Here is a 17,200-nt window from a genome sequence, read left to right as displayed (position 1 = left end):
GACCGTCATCGTCGTCTTTTGTTTTCACTCGTGCAGAGTCCGGCAGCGTGCACAGCGCGAGCCCAAGACACAACAAGCAAGAACTGAGATTACGTTTCGTAAATTAGCATCTCTCAAAGAGAAATGCACACGGTTGTTTCTAAAATATTTCAAACCATCCAAGTATAAATATTTACCTATTTAAAAATGAATTAACTTACTCAGCTGCGTAATGGGTCGAAGGGATATTGTAAAAAAGGATTTTGTATTTACTCTATTGTAATCTACAGATTTACGGTGATCATAAACACTCATTGAAGTCATGTCGTTTAAAGGTGAGTTAATTATTATGTTCAGTATACACTTGAATAAAAGATATGAATTAAATTCCAAATTTTTAAAAAATTTTTACGTTAAACGTTCCAATAACGCATTAAAAGACTATAGTCAAATTCAAACGATAACGATTGGCAACGAGTAAAGCCTTGTGCGTGCATGGTTTATGTCGGGCTCGTTTTATTTTCACGTCGGCACTCGGGAGGGTTTGTTTGTATACAAAAATGTTCCCATAAACTCGAAAAAAATGAAATCTTCAAATGAATTTTATTTTAATTGACATTCTCTAACTTCGGAAAATCGATAAATAATGATTCCAAACCTGGGTAATCATTATTTGATTATTTTAAAAATATTTCGCTCATATAAATGTTTATCTAAACAATTTTTAATTAATTACTTTTCAATAGATTTAAACATGAACAACAACTGTATGTATTACAAGTGCAGAAGTTTACTAGCTTGTGATGGAGGAGGTACAGTATTCGACACTTCAACCAAATTTAAACAAGTTGTTAAGAATATTGGAAATAACGGAGAAAGCTATCCAAATATATCTAGTCAGCCTGACAGAATAATATATGTAATAAATCAAGATAATCATTGTGAAAAATATGAAAAACTATCAGTTGATTCTACAACACATCTTGATGATGATGAGTTCAACGATTATGAAATGACTTCAAATATAAGTTGTGATGAAGATGGTTCTACATATACTCCTGTTAAAGAAACAATTAAATTTATTGACATTGAAAAGAAAAATGAACAAAGTAAATGTTATAATATCTTTCCTGAAGATGAATATAAAGGCAATAACAGTGTCAAAAGTGTGTTGAATACAGTTATGAGTACAGATCAAAATTCATCTTATCTAAAAGTTGAGCACCTCCAAAATTACAGTGGTATAAGAGACAATATCTATATTCAAGATATCAATCATAATAATATTCAGAAAAATGATTTTGTTGAAAGTAGTAAAAATCATTTAGTAGTAAATTCTTCAGAGCTTCAGTACTTGCCAAATAATAAATCAAAAAATAATAATATGAATAGTCAAGAAATTTTCAATTATGATGTTATAGTAAAATCTGATTCAGAAACCACAAATAAGAGTCATTTGCGAAAAAGAAAACAAGTTTATTCTGTCAAAGAAGATTCATTTGTTGAACTGTATGAAGGAAGTCCTTATGAGCCTTCTGATGATCATAAAAGAAAAAAAAAGCTCAACGAAAACTATTCGTTTCAATATCAAAAAAACCCTTTTGCTAATGTTAAAATGAGCAGCATTTTGAAAGGGAATAGAAATTCATTCAAAAATATAAATAATGAAGTGAAGAAAAATGAACCTGTGATATCTATTCTTGAAAGTCCTATCTTTAGAAATGTAGATCCAACTAATAAGCCAGTTATGTGCCAAAAAAATAATAATTTTTCACTTTTGACAAAATCTCCTGCATCAGTCAAAAGCAATTCAATTAAAGAATTAAATATGGGATTCAATGATGTGAACTATTTTGAGTATATAGAACCAAGGGAGAAAATAGTTGAATCAAATATGGATAAATTGTTAAGTCCTACAGTTGAAAGTGATGATACAGTTATCAATCACTTTGTCACGAATAAGCAACAAGCCATGAAAAGTAAAGATATTAATTCTTTAACGAACTCAATAATTCCACAATCTAAGGAGGCAGCTGAAGAAGAATTCTTAAAGAAATCTTTGCAAGCCCAGAAACAAGGATTTGATACAATAAATATATTCAACACATCCAATGACGACCTCATTGATGAGATTATTTTTGATTTATCATTTGCTTATAAAAATATTCAATTAGACATTGATTATGACAAAATTACATCTGCTTCTTCAATACCTCAATTAAATATGAGCAATACTTTTACAACTAATACTTGCACTTTGTTGGACAGTTTGAACGAATTTAATCGGTTTGGAGGTTTTATAAGTGATTATATAGAAAGTAATTCTATGCAGACTAATCATTCTAATAAAACATCATTTGCTTCCTACCAGCCATTTCAAAATAAATCTTTAGAAGAACTTTCTATGAACATTAAACAGGAATCGGTTGATGATAGAAATGATCGAAACTCAAATAATTTTATTTTCAATTTTTCTGATAAATCTAATTTACTGGGAGTAGATTTTCAAACCAGATGTCAAACTTCAGAAAATCACTCTGTAGACATGAATCCGATGCTATTTTCTGATCCACTCAAAATTAAAATAAAGAGAGTCAATGAGATTAACAATCAATACACGATTAATGGAATTAATCGTAAATCTAGTATCCAAAAAAAGAACTCAAAGCCAGCTTCAAAATTACTTAAAATTTTAGATAAGTACGGATAAAAAAACTTTTAAAATATTTTTTTATGTAAAAAAATATATATCTAATAATTTCATTTTTTTCAGGTATGAATGCAATGATTGTCTTCAAACATTTAGAACCAAACGATTATTGAAAACTCATATATCTGATTTTCACAAAGGTAACGAAAATTATTATTTTTCTACTAAATATAGCACAACAAAATAATTTTATGTACTTCTAGGTCCATATGATGTTGAATGTGAAATTTGTCACATGAAATTCAAAAAAAGTTCTGCTCATAAAAACCACAAACCATGGTGCAAAAAAGCTGTGGAATATAAATGTAAATTATGTCCAAAAATATATCGGTGAGAATCCCAAATTTTATCTAATATTAAAAATTGAGATTAATTTATGTAACGATGATGAGTTATTTTTAAAAATTTTTCAGGTATCAAGCATCTCTTAATAAACATTTGAAAACACATATAAAAATTAATTGAAATAGATTCATAACTACGTTTTGAAGTATTATGGTGAGTTGAAAGTTTTTTTTTTCAATTCTATGTATTTAATGAAAAATATTTTTAAATTTCACAGAATCAGATTGCAGCTTCTTATGCATGAATTTTTAACTACCAAATAAAATGTAGAAGATGAACATAGTACACCTGCTTTATAGAAGGTTGAAAAAGAGTCAGTGAACTTACAAAGTTTTTAATTGAAAATTATACTCTCTAAATGTTGACCATAATCAAGATATACAAATGAAATTCCTTTTTGTTTGGAAGTTTTTTTTATAGTTATTTTATGTAACTAATCATTGCTTTTATATTTTAATTCATATCAATATCTTTATTGATATCACGGAATAATATAATATATATTATATATCATGGTTTTTTTTTGTACGGAATCTGTAGAGAATGTATCATTAAATGAATTAAAAATTCTTTTATTATAATTTTAATATGATGCATTAATATTTATTTACTCTTTCATCATTTTTATCAAACACAAGCTAATTAGTATTAATTATTTCGTGATTTTTAATTAAAATTTTAAATAGTATAGTGTTGAGAATGAGATGGATCTGACTTTTTTAATTAAAAAATTGTTGAAATCCATAATTATATTCAAAAGGAAACTTTTTTGAAAAAGATGATTGATCTTGAATTTTCATTCACTGTACACATATTTTACCATCTTATAATTCATAATTCCTAATCACGTTCGAAAATTATTCTATTTCAATACTCGATGAACTATCTCGATAACTGGCAAATGAAAATTTACTCGGGTCTGGTATTCTCGCAAGAACCAAGAGTATACGAAACATATATCCGATCTATAGAGCAAAGCAGGTGAAAATCGGTGAGAAATCGAACGATCTCCAAGGAACATCGTTCGGGCAGTCAGCTCTCATTCTTACCATCGAGCAAGCTTGCAGCATCCCCTCGTCGAGTTTAGTTCTAGCAAAAATGATGCTGCGCGCCTCCATCCGCAGTGCTTGGTCTCTCTCACTCTCGCATACAGCATGAAATTCTCGTGCTACAGCAGGGGGGGTTTGTGAGAAAGATAGAGGGTGGGTGGGTGACTAGAGCTGTGGGTAGTCGACGTCGAAAACCGGCTGATACGTCACGGCGCGCAGCCTCCCATCGCCTGCTCTGCGCAACGCGTTCAACTCTCTCTCTCTCTCTTTGCTCACACTCACCCCTCCTGTGCCTCGGCACCGACGTGTGCGCACATTATACATATACCTATATTGCGAACGAGCGAGAGAGAGAGAAAGGCAAAAAGATACGGTGGCTGCCTGTGCTGCTGCAGTCATCGCGTTGCTGAGATACGGGCGTAGGCGCGCACTCCTGCTTTCGCGTGCGAATATACGCTCTGCTCTCTGGCTCTGGCTGGCTGGAATAATAATAATTGTAATTGTTATTATTATAATAATGATACACGTATTGCAGCAGTGTCGCGCCGCTGCCACACTTCCGCAGCAGCAGACGTTGTAGCGCGGTGCTCCGTGCTCGAGCGAAAACGGAGCCTCGATCTCTTCTTTAATGCAACAACGCAACAATTTTAATCGCCTCTCGCTATCAGCGCTATTTTCGTCGTCGCAGTGGCCTGTGGTGTCTCTCTCGCTCTTCTTCCCTCTTTCTCCGTCTCTCTTGCGATCGAGAAAAGAACAAAATTGACCGAAAACAAATAGTAATTGTCCCAGCTCGCTCCGCGATTTTTTCCTTTTTTCCCTTTTTGTTTTTAATTAAGAAAGAGTTTCGTAGCGGCGTGGAAATTTTTTTGCCGACTGTGCGTGTGAACACTTCGCAAGAGAAGAATACAAATCGTTGTCGAGTGCAGTATATGTATATCGTGCGATTCGAATGATGTTGAAACGGGTGGTGCGGCGCCCAAAGTATACGAAAAGAGTATACGAGTGATGTTATCTCAATGGTGGTGCTGAATGAAAAAAGAGAAAAGTAAAAAATGAGAAAATCACGCTGATCAGTGTCAATTCATCCCTTTTTGTATTCACGAAACAAGTGCAGATAGGCGAGCGATGATAAATCAGACGACGAATAATCATCCTCGTGCAGCGGATAAAGCCTCCTCGGGATCTTCGTACGCCAACAACGGCCGCAGCAGCGGATTCAACGACAAAAACTCGTAATAAATTACACAGGTGAGTGTTGAGTAATGACGAAGTGAAAAAAAAGAAAAAGAAAGAAAAAATAGCGCGAGTCGAGCGAAAAAAAAGTATAAAAAATTACGCGGTGACGGTGTGACGGTGTGACGGCGGCGGCAGAGCGGCAGCGGCGGTGGTGGCGGCAGCGACGGCGGTGTTGCCTGGGCGGACGCTGACTCGATTCACTGCGGAGTGGAGTGCGCCGAGCCGAGCTCTATGTATACACGAACGCGGCGTGTATGAGTGCGGAACGTGGCGCCACACACGCACCTATATATAAACCTATCATAAGTACGCATACTTTCGAATAACATATATCATATGCGAGGTGTTTTACTCTGCACCGAGTTTTTATTCTTCACATATTACTCTGTGTGCATTTCGTATATTGGCTCCTTCGACGTGTATGCATAAAAGGCCTTTTAGTCGATAGGTATCGTCGAAAAATTGCATATGACGTACACAATGTAATAAAACGTGAGTCACAAGGAAAAGCTCACGTTCTTTTCTTCGAGATTTACCTGTGCCGAAGAAAATACATACAGCCAACCGTATCTGCATTTATAATACAATCGGCCCCGGTTGCGATGTTAACGATGGTTGAGAGCTAAGTAAATAATTGAACGAATAAATATTGCGATAAGAAGTCATCTCGCGTGACTGAAATATATAATTTACTCGAAATCCATCCAAGTTATTACGGAAATACTAGCGTGAGATGAATCGAAGAATGTCGATTGCTGTCAGCGCAGAAAAAGAAAGAAAGAAATCACAATACGCGCGAGTAGCGGATAGAAAAAGAGAGAAGCTGATTTTTATAATATCACTTTTTTTATAAGAGAAGATCGCAGAAATGTGTGAACGATAACGAAGCGATGTATAGGTATAGTATATAGTGCAGCGAGATATAGCTCGATAAATATGACGTCACTGGAGAAGCGCTAAAGAAGAGCAGTAGCAGCTGCAGCCGTAGCATGAAACATGTTTATTGCCTAAAAGCGCACACGTAAACAAGGCCAATATAACATGTTATATTTTTATCATCGTTATTATTATCATTATAAAATAAGAAGAAAGAGGAAGAGAGAGAAATGGAGTAAGACCTACGTACCAGATTATGAATAAGCAAAAACGCGATACTCGAATTGACTCGGTGGAAGCTCCAGAGGAGCTTTACGGGCCGCTGCCGTAGGATAGGTATACCACTGCCGCCGCCGCATGGATCTCTCGTGTGCGCGCGCGAGCTGCTTTTTGCCCGGACCATGCAACGGCAGCAACGTCGGCGTGTATTTATAATCCCCAAATAAAGCTCGCGCGCGAGCTCGACACAATTAACGCGTTAATTTGTCCGTTTGGATAAAAATATCGCTCTCCTCTCGCTGTCCCTCATTCTGACTTTTAGTCTGTGTGTATGTGTGTTCTCGTGTGCTTGCGCAGCTCGCCAACAACGACGTAATTGCACTTAATCCAATTTATACAGTCCCGCTCGTACTTCGCTCTGGCAGTTTTCACGGATATATGTATACCTTATACGGTACTGAAGTACATACTTTTGCTGGGCCGCCCGCGCGAGTCCTTTAACCAGCGTAGCGGCATCAAGATATGCTTTTTTTCGCTTTTGTCGCATAGCTCCATGCTTATAACTATGCAAGCTCGCTCTGTCTCTCTCTCTCTCTCTCACTCTTGTCTAGTGGATAGGTGTAAGTTGTACAAAGAGGAAGCGAGTGAGCTGCTGGCACGAGTCTCGCGCTCGACGACGACTCTGTGTCTGTACAAACTCGAGAGTTTTCCTCTATTTCGCTCGCTCGCAGTCGCTCTTTCTCTCTCGAGGTGCTGCGGCATAGAACTTTGCACTTTGCAGGAATTTTTCTCTCGGCTCCACTCTAGATTTCCTCTAGACTCTCGTTCTCTCTCTCTCTCTTTCTCTCTCTCCCGCACGCGCATTGCTATCCCGACAACCATCTGAAAATGCAGCGAGGATTAACCTGCTCCGAGCTGCACTGCGAACGCAGCAACTATATACGCTATACGGGTTGTAAATGTGTACGAAAAAGAGCAGACGGGACGAGTCGCTGCTGCTACTGCTATACTCGCATACGAAACGAGTGTAGAGCGCGCGAAGATGCGAGTGTTGTGCGCGTAGCGGCGCTTGATCCTCCACACGCTTCGCGCGCGTAAATAATGAAAGACTTTGTTAGCGCGCGCGCGACGGTGGCGGTGCACAGGGCACACAGTGGCACACGAGGGTCTGCGCTAGGTGAAACTTTTTTCACGCTCGTCGTCGCTGCGAACGTCAAAAAAAGCTCGACTTTTTGTCGTGCTCGGATCTTCACGGACATTCCCTTAAACCACGTCGCATACAGCGTAAAACAATGTATTATTGATTTTTTATCGTCATTATTACACGCCGTGTACTATTATACGTGTATTATCGTAGAAAAAAACAACAAGGCATACCACGACACGATGCCCGTGCTAGCTGCTGCATGCGCTATACGTAGATGTAGCGTCGACGCAGAAGTGCGATATAAAAATATGTCGATGCAAGCTCGCGTACATACACGTTGTACACGCGAATGTGTGCGAGGCTAGTGCTCGTGACTATACGAGAGGCCGATAAAAATGATTATAAAGACGCAAAAGCATATGAAACGTGTAAGTGTGTATACACAGACACACATTCGCAACGTGTAAATGACGCAGAGCTTGCGGATCGCTTTTATCAAAGCCTGGGTGTAAAATCGAATAATTTTGCGCGCGTATGTACACGTATTCGCCGAAACAGCAGATGAAATTACGCGATAAATGCATCTAAATTATAATATGTAAATAGATATCAATTTAATACGTGTGTACGATAATGCATGTGCGAGCTGGACGTGTGTGTGCGTGCGCGCGTATATAAAGATAGAGAGAGAGCTACAGAGTCGGTGTATGCGTATCGCCTCGTTTTATCGATCGTCGCGATGTACGCGCGCGAGACCAGCGCTGCCAGGCTGCTCTCTCCTATACACGTACGCACACGCACTCGACCCTACATATATATAATCTGCATGCGTACGTACAGATGCGTGCACGAGCTACGCTGCGCACTAGTGCGAGTAGCCATATACGTGCGGGATCTCTCTCGAGGCAGCAAGATATATCATCCCACGTGTGAAAAGCACATGTTCGATGGCGCAGGCTTTCATATATATACGCCCGCGCGTTACAGTTTGCGCGTAGCTGCCTATATGTGTGTGTTATCGGCTATAATGTAGCTGCGTGTGACCTATAATACAATGTACAAAAAGGGCAACGAGGAACGAGGGCCTCTATTATACAGGACCGATCGAGCAGTCGGAAACTCCGCCACCGCGTGTACATTCGCCATTATATCGCTCGTTTAAGCCTCGCACGTATTAAACGCGCGCCTCGACTATGTGTATAAAACTTATATCCTCTAGCCCTCGCTCGAGCACGGAATTACCAATGTTCCATATATACCTACGTACGTACGTGTGTATGTGTGCGCAAGTCGAACTAATTCAATCCGATCGCGAGCTTATCGTAATTAACGCAACGAGCGGCAATGGCTGCACTGCGCCGCCTACTACTATTTATGCCTTTTAATTCAACGCGCTAATGTGCTATAAATGGATTTTTCATACCTAGCAGCGGCCCGCTTGCGGTTATAAAAATATAAGTTCCGAGCTTGCAGCAACAGCGGTTCGTTGTGTCGAGCAAAAACACGACGCGCGTCGAAAATAAAAGGAAAGCTTATGCTGCTGCTAGGCTACACACGCAATTGAGAGAGAGAGAGAGAGAGAGAGAGATAGAAAGCTTCGGGAATTTTTTTTATGCGTTTCGCGTTGACGCTAAACGAGGCAGCTTTAGCTAGCAGTAGTAGGAGTTGTTGTTGTTGTTGTTTTTACATATAACTGAAATTTAATGGGTCGGCAATGTTCAAAGGAAACACACACAAGTATTATTCGGCTTACGCCCAGCAAAAAAAACACCATGCATAAACGAATTCGTGTGCATTCGAGTTTTATGCATACGCAGCGACGAGGAATCGATTTTTCTCTTTTCTTCAAACTTTAACGCGTTAACTTTTAATAAAGTTCGACGTAAAAAAACCTACTTATAGATTTTTTTTCAAACTTCTTTCACCCCCTGCCCTCCTCCCCGGCGATTTTTATACGAACATTTCCTACGCGCAGCAGGTAATGTTTACTCTTTCTCTCTTCACCCACCTTTTTTTTTATTTTCAATTTGGATAAAGTTTTTCGATAGAATCTCGGTGGAATATACTGTCAAAATATTGTTTAGCGATTTACGAGTTATTCATGAGATTAAGTTTCTGTCAAGAACTTTTAACGTGTTTTGACTCGTTCAAATAATCCAAAAATAATAATTTCGAACTATCAACTCTGATAACAAATCGACATTTTTATTAAAATTTTTCAAATGAAGTACGTGAGTTTACATTCGCATCGTGGATTTCAGTTGTCAAATTCATAGCTATTACTTTTTTCTCTCCCCCTTTATCGTGCATTAAAAAACAAAAAAACAAAATAATTCGTGCTTGCACATAACGCATTTTTGCAATACAAATATATTTACGGGTCCTTGAAAGTGATGTCGATTCGAAAAAGGTAACTGAGTTTTAGCTTCAAAGCAAACAACTGTCACATATTGTGTACACATCGATGTGTGGGTGTGCGCATTGATAAATATACGCACACATAACAAAGTAACGTTGACAAGTGCGAGGGGGAGAAAAAAAAATTATTGTCAAGTTTGACTTTGGTGTAGTCAACTACGCACGGTGGATTATTTCCGGATAAATCTGGATCTTGGTAATTTACGCGCTAACACGCGCACGAAAAACCGTCGAGTAATGATGCCGATACAAGAATGTATTTATATCTCTCTCGCTTCTATCTCATTTTCCTCTTTTTTTTTCGAACTTTGATAATGACAGAAGGAAAATTTAATAATAGGAAAAGTCCGTGAAAGAGAAAAAACGTGTCCTTTTAGAAAGAAACGGGCTCAGTCAGCGTTTCCAAGTATCCATTGTATAACAGCAGCAGTAGCAGCAGCAGCAGTGGCAGCAGGGCTGACTTGGGACAGAACATCATTTCGATCTTATATACTTATATTTATATATACAAGAGAGTAGTGTAAGGGTGTCGTTTCTCTCTTTTTTCTGCTTTCTGGACAGCAGCAGCAGCAGCTTTAGCTATATAATACACACGTGTCACATGTGTGTAAGGGCGCGGTGTGCTGCTGCTGTACTACTACTGCTGCTACGGGCGGCCTTTTTCTTCTTTTTCGCGCTCGTGTCGCAGCAGTAGTAACAGCAGCAGCAGTAGCAAAGATGGCACAAGCCAGCGCACACGGATCGAAGTTAGACCACCTGCACCTTTACATCACGTTTTTAGGGGCGGAAGAGAACGAGAGCGAGAGAGAGAGAGAGAGAGAGAGCACGAAAAAAGTAGCGGGGATGCAAAAAGACGATGGATAAAACGAAAATGTAGCTACACCAGCTGTCTCTCTGCGTGTGTGCTTCGTCGAGCTTATATTCCAATATTATATTATCCTGTCACGAGTTAATGCGTGCGCAATTTTTTTTTCTCTATATTTTAGAAATTGCGATGACGACGATACGTGTTTTCGCAAGCGAACCAAGATATAATTTTTTCCTCGCTCTGTGTGGTTTTAGCTTATATTTTAACGATTTTGTTATCTATATTTAAATTTTAGAAAAATGTAAACTTTTATAATAGGATTTTTGATTTTTAAATGATGTACTGTTATTGCTTAATGGGTTCTGCTATATAGGGTGAACGTGTAAGATTTTTGGTAATTTTTTATTTCATTTATTTTGTTACTCATTTTTCTCGCTGCACTGCATAATAATTTCAATGCAAATTTTTACATTCCTTTGAAAATGTCAACAACTGTTACTTCACATTTTCGTTTAATAAAGTTCGGTGCATCAATGAAATAATTTAAAATCAAGCCTTCCGTTTTAGTACACACAGCACCGCAAGCTAGTCGCATAAAAGTCGAATCGATAAAAATGACTGAAGTCGAAAGAAACAATCTTTCTGGGGTAACTGGCAGTAGTACGCGAAGGCAGATCACTTGAAAACTACTTGTATTACAGCACACTAGCTTTATGTAGACGGCGTGTAGAGAGAAAGAGAGCAAACATGCAGAGCAACAGCAAGAGAAAGAGAGAGAGAGAGAGAGAATGTAAATGCAGCAAAGTGATAGCTGGTGGAAAAAAGGAGAGAAAAAAAAACTTTGGCTGCAAAAGTATATAAGAGAGAGAGAGAGCCTCGGCGCGTTTACAAGATTGAACGACATCGTTTACTTATACGGTGAGTGCATAGCGGCAGCTGCTACTGCTACCTACTTCTCTGGTCTGTACATCTATATACACCTATAGCAGCGCGTATTGCGCGCGATGCGCTGCTGTTTTACTTTCACGAATAGTTTTCGCGTCCGCGTGTGTGCGCGAGTGTACGTGTCTGTGTGTCGGTGTGCGGGTGTGCAGTGGAACGCCACAGTCACGGGAGGAGACCGATGGTAATTGGACTTTGGCTTTTCGCAAGAGGGCAGAGACGAAAAATCTATTAAGCCAATCCAGTCGAGTGAGCAGCCAACGGGCTTTAAAACCCTATTCGACCTCCTCCCCCCCGTCCTGTAAAGCTGCGAGGCAAAACTGCACGAAAGCTCCTTTGTACCTAATGGTTTCACACGTTTCGAACTTTGAGCCTCGATGCAGCCTGGCTCCCGTTTCAGCTGTGTATAGATCGAGTCGGTGTTTAAGCTCGTCCATGCACACACACACACACACGTCTGTGCTGCAGGCTCGAGCTTTTTTTTTATTCTTGCGCGCAACCCTTCCGTATTATATGGAGCGACATCGGCAATCGTACGGTCGATTTTTTTCACCCTTTATATCGATCCCACGCGTATTCACCGACAGCAGCTGTGTAGCAGGGAGTCGGATACGTCTTGATCCCTCTCGTTGCTGCGTCGACCTTCGTGTCCTCGCACGCGTATATATGAACGTAGGCGCGAGCTTGCATTGGTATGCGTAGCTCGTGTAATCGAACTCCGTATAATCCCTTCCGCTTTCATTATCGCGTCCGACGGACGTCGTCTATACTGCTAAATACGGCGCAGCGTCGTTATACGAGACGTATATATTCACCAGCGGTAATCTTTATCACACCTCTTGCTTTTCGGCTTATATACGCCTAGTGTATTTATACAATAAATATCCTTGCAGGCCGTATCAGCTTTATTCGCCCGAATATATATTTAAACGCACACCGAGGCCTATCCTCGAGCTTGACGTGGGCGGCTGCAGTAGCAAATATATACATATCTTCTTTTTTTTCATATTTATATTCGCATATCTATGTGTGTGTACGTTATGTATCTGCACGTTTTGGCATCGATACCTGCAACTGTCGAGAGAGTAAAAACAGAGGAAAAAACGACGAGACGAGAGAGAGAGAGAGAGAGAGAGAGAGAGAGAGAGAGAGATAGTGCTTTATACACTAGTGCACACTGCACACGCACAGACAGACGACGTACACATACACACACCCACCCACACACACGTACTTAGCATCGAGTTTATATTTACGAGTATCGTGGGACTCTCGCAGCAGCTCGAGATTGGGAGCTATGTGCATATATGTATATAGTCACACGTGTGTGAATGCCGTATCTACAAAGGCGATAATTTACCGATGCATATACATATGAGCTTATAGGTGTGTGCGTGAATTTTTCACAGGTCATGAAATTTATCTTTTTATATTATGTATGGCTGTGCGCGTCCAGCGTACAACGCGCGTTGCATACGATATCTCTATGTACGCACACGTGTACACTGACTCGTACTCTTCTCTTTCTTGCGCGTTTTTTTCTAATTCATTGAATTAGATTTTTTTCCGAGGCTGTGAATACAGATGAGAAATAAAAATCCCACGAGTTTCGTGATTGCTGAAAAATGACTCGATTTTTCTTCCACTGCTTCTTTTTCGCCCACCCCTATTTGTTTCCCACCTTTCGGGAGGTGCCAAGTCCGAGTGTCCGATACGCGAGTACATATCTTCTTTCATTACCTACACTCGAGTGTGAGAACGCGCGAATCGAGCGCAAACATCGCCGTCTCGTAGTACGTGTCTTTGACGCACATTTTTCAACTAGTTTGTCTTTGGATTTTCTTGATGCTTTACTCGTGTCCTTAACTTTTATTTTGCTATCAATAAAAACATTTTTTGTCCAAGAAGTTTTATCAACTCGTAGCTTTTTTGGCTTTAATACTTTATTGGTTTTAACTATGTATACAGTACCTGCGACGGCAAGCGTATAACATCAAAAGTATGACCTAATTCTCTTTCTGAAGTGACTGAAAGTAAAGGGATAGTGGATTAAAAATGAAAAGATGATTTATGCTACTCGTAAAACAATCGATAGAAATATCATGAAGTGTTAAAAAAAAGAGAAAGATTTATTCTCTCTTTTTTTAAACAAATTTTCTAATCAAAACTAAATTTAATCGATAGCTGTGGAATATTTTATTCATGTACGCATACAGTTTAACTACATAGTTTAATTTCAATTTAATGCTCATAAACCTAACTTTATTCAATAATTACTAAACAAGTCATTAGTAATTTGTTAAAATCGTTGAATAAGGCTCTTTAATTTACTCGGGAAATTATCAACGCCGAGTAATTACGTACATGAATTATTTTCAATATTTCCGAAATTAAAATACATTTTTAACTGCTTAGCAGTCGTGCTTGCAGCAGATCAATACGTGTACAAAGCATTTCACGCTTTTTTTCGCGACTCCCTCTCCCGCTTCCTCGGCTCCCTTATCTGCACTTAAAACTACCGTCGCAGTAATAATATTCGTGAAAATTTGGCTGCGCGCGTGGCTGTGCAGGATATTATATAGAATTTTGCAATCTGTGGCGTTCCTAAAGTAGCAGCACAACTATAAGTATGTGTACGTGTGTATATGTGTGAAAGCGTATACACGGCGCCCCGAGAGCAAAATTACAAAACTTTTTACCGTTCCGCGAGTGCGCACACCCATGCACCTTAAATGTGTATATGTGAGCTGCCTTTTCGCTGGCACAGGCATTATGCATATATGGGCAAATCTCCAGAACGCGCGGCCGCCTTGTGTGATACCCTGCGACGTTGCGCGCAGGCAAATGGAAAATACGCATCGGTACATACGTAATCTTAAAGTGTAACTTATCTTATTCTGAAACTAATCATCGAGCTGTAAAGCGATTTCTTTTTTTTCCCAAAAAGTTACAGTACATTTATCATCGCAAAAGACTGAAATTTTCATTCTTTCACAGAGATAATTCGAAAAAGGAAAAATTTAAATTCAAATTTTATATTTTGTTATATCCTTTACTACAGTTCATAAAAGTTTCAATCCAGTATAATATAACAAACGGTCTTTTACACTTTTCTTTGACATACCGCAATTTCAGCGTTTTCGAAATGATGAGGTTTTTCCACTGTAGCTTTTTTAGCATTAGATGCGCACTTATGAAATTGAAATCTTAAATTTCTCTTTTTATTACAAACATTCCTAGGCGCCATTGAAAGATGTGCATTAAAAGCTCAAAAATGTGACGTACTTGCACAATTTTTTTTCGGTGCACGATCGGCAATAAAATGACATATTTTCAGTATTGTTCCTCTAACCACGAGTAATCACTATTTTTCATTGTATAGAACATTCTTGTAAAATACTCACCAGAGAAAATAAATGCTCTATTAAAATAATAGAAAATTTTTTTCATTACGTTAATGTGCATTTGTACATCAAAAATTTTCACTCGATTAGTGTCAACTTAACGAGAAAATTTTATGAAAAAAAAATTTTTTAGAATTAGTCGAATGAACCGTGTGAACTTTTTTCAGAATTTTAATTATATCTTGAGCATTTGTTGAATTTCGATTACACTGAAGGTTTTTCATCCATTTTAAAATACATAGTACTTGAAAAAATCTGTGAGTTTCAGAGCTACGGATAAAACTTAAAATTTCGTTTCAAAATTATCTAAAGCAGTCGCACTATGGGGATTTGTCCGTATAAATACACATCATCGGTTGTTTATTTCGTAACATTTATTTTCCAACCAGTATTCATCATGAGGCGCGTGGGTGGTTTTATGTATCTCAGGCATACATAACACATAATTGCAGCACACACATTCGCTTCATTTATGCATTCCCAATCGACTCTAGTACATGGGGAGAACAATCCCGCGGACAACTATATTTTCTCTCCTCTTCTCCCTTTTTTTTTCAAAAAGTTTCTTTTAAACGTGCGATACGCGCGCGAGAGCGAAAAATTTGTATTCATCATAATCACGAAGTTTAATAACGCCAAGAGAAACTATAAGAGAGCATATCTCGGTGCTGTGTATAGGAGCGTCAACGCGTTTGGGATTCTCCTTTTTTTATACATTCAGCGCCGAGATAATAAATAGTGGCTCAGTAATGCATCATCCGTCCGTAGCAGTGTAAACTGAAACATTTTGTTTTATTATATGTCGACTCGTAAAGCTAACACACGCACACATTTGTATAACTGCAAGCGCTCCTATATAGCTATTAATCTTACCCTCGGTAAGCTGCCTTTTTTGTTTATTCTTCTTTTATTTGTTTTTTTTTTCTACACCCCCGGCTGCTTTGGCGTTTTAATGAACCAAATAGATGTGCTGCCAAAACAATGCGTAGTTAATTATGCGATTATTACGATGAAATATTATTTTTTGATTCTTATGGGTTTTCTGAATAGATAATTAAGCTGATTTACAGCTGCTGAATGAACGCCAAAAAGCATTTAGTTTTTTTTCAATAGTATGTCAAGACCAAATCGCGATTAATTGTTTGACTCGATTGTTTGTGTTTTGAATAACTGAATTTTACTTCTGATTTAAACGTGCAGTAATTATTATAACTACAAGGGGTATACCGAGAAATATTAGACTGTAAGTGTCCAAAAAGTGTCAGAATGAATAATGTATTATAGGTTTTTCGAAGAAATATTCCACAATGACCTTAACTTTTGGGTCAAGGTTAAGAAATATTATGGAGTCAGAATCATTAGTAGGCTATTTCGAATATTATGACCCCGGAAACTTTGATAGTATAAAAATACACGCCTAAATATCACCCTTATAGTAATTTGTCAAAGGGATTTCTAAAGAAAGAATAGTCTTTCCCAAAAATATTTCCAAGGTCTCTACTTCCCATTAACAAAAATAAAAAAAAGAAGATCTGTTGACCCTTGCGTGAACTCTGATATTATGATATTTGATGATCGCCTAATCGAGAAAATGTACGATATGTTTTTTTGTAATAGCGCAAAAACCCAAACGTGTACCTCGAACAACTCAAATAAAAATGTTAGCTAACAACTGCAAGCCCTCGAAGCTGGCAGTTTTTCATCAAAATGACATCATTTCGGGGTAATATGCCATTTTGCGAGCATCAAGAGGTTTTTTATTTTCATTTTTCTCAGCCTGCACGTTATGCAGGCGTGTAAATTATGTACTCGGAAGCTTCTTGATTGAGCGTCGTGATGCATCTGCAGGCGATATTTTGCTCTACATCGCTATTAAGCTCGACCATTGTATATTTTTACGACGAAAATCGCGTGAATCCGACTAAAATGACAGAATGCAGCTGCTAAGTATTTAATATTCGTTTTGGAAAATATTTTTATACAGTTTCGAACGTAATAATAAAATTATTCCAAGTCTCTACTAAAGAAAGTCTAAATTGCTTTTCAACGGGGAAAAGGTGGCGAAGT

The 17,200-nt window shown here is 38.3% G+C and overlaps 2 protein-coding genes across 2 annotated transcripts in view; both read left to right on the top strand.

Annotated features, from left to right (window-relative positions):
• The first annotated feature begins 45 nt into the window (after positions 1-45).
• LOC106650407 (putative uncharacterized protein DDB_G0282133) lies at positions 46-3,517 on the top strand. Its single transcript, XM_014368383.2, has 6 exons — positions 46-314; positions 726-2,679; positions 2,753-2,829; positions 2,893-3,019; positions 3,103-3,187; positions 3,252-3,517. The coding sequence occupies exons 1-5, from the start codon at positions 302-304 to the stop codon at positions 3,152-3,154; spliced, it is 2,223 nt and encodes a 740-aa protein (XP_014223869.1). The 5' UTR covers positions 46-301; the 3' UTR covers positions 3,155-3,187; positions 3,252-3,517.
• A 986-nt stretch (positions 3,518-4,503) lies between these two features.
• Positions 4,504-17,200, top strand: part of LOC106650377 (two pore potassium channel protein sup-9-like) — a 94,971-nt gene continuing 82,274 nt past the window's right edge. The window contains exon 1 of the mRNA XM_014368338.2: positions 4,504-5,331. The gene's annotated coding sequence lies outside the window, so the exon portion shown is untranslated. The remainder of the gene's footprint in view (positions 5,332-17,200) is intronic.

Source organism: Trichogramma pretiosum, unplaced genomic scaffold (genome assembly GCF_000599845.2).
Source record: "Trichogramma pretiosum strain Unisexual culture from Peru unplaced genomic scaffold, Tpre_2.0 scaffold5, whole genome shotgun sequence".
NCBI lineage: Eukaryota > Metazoa > Arthropoda > Insecta > Hymenoptera > Trichogrammatidae > Trichogramma > Trichogramma pretiosum.
Note: the sequence above shows the minus strand (reverse complement) of the source record. Positions and strands in the feature narration are given on the sequence as shown.

Bases quoted from the DNA above. Each gene is read 5' to 3' on its own strand.
- LOC106650407 (XM_014368383.2), top strand. The intron at 2,680-2,752 runs GTACGGATAAAA...CATTTTTTTCAG, and splicing joins TTACTTAAAATTTTAGATAA to GTATGAATGCAATGATTGTC. The intron at 3,020-3,102 runs GTGAGAATCCCA...AAAATTTTTCAG, and splicing joins TTATGTCCAAAAATATATCG to GTATCAAGCATCTCTTAATA.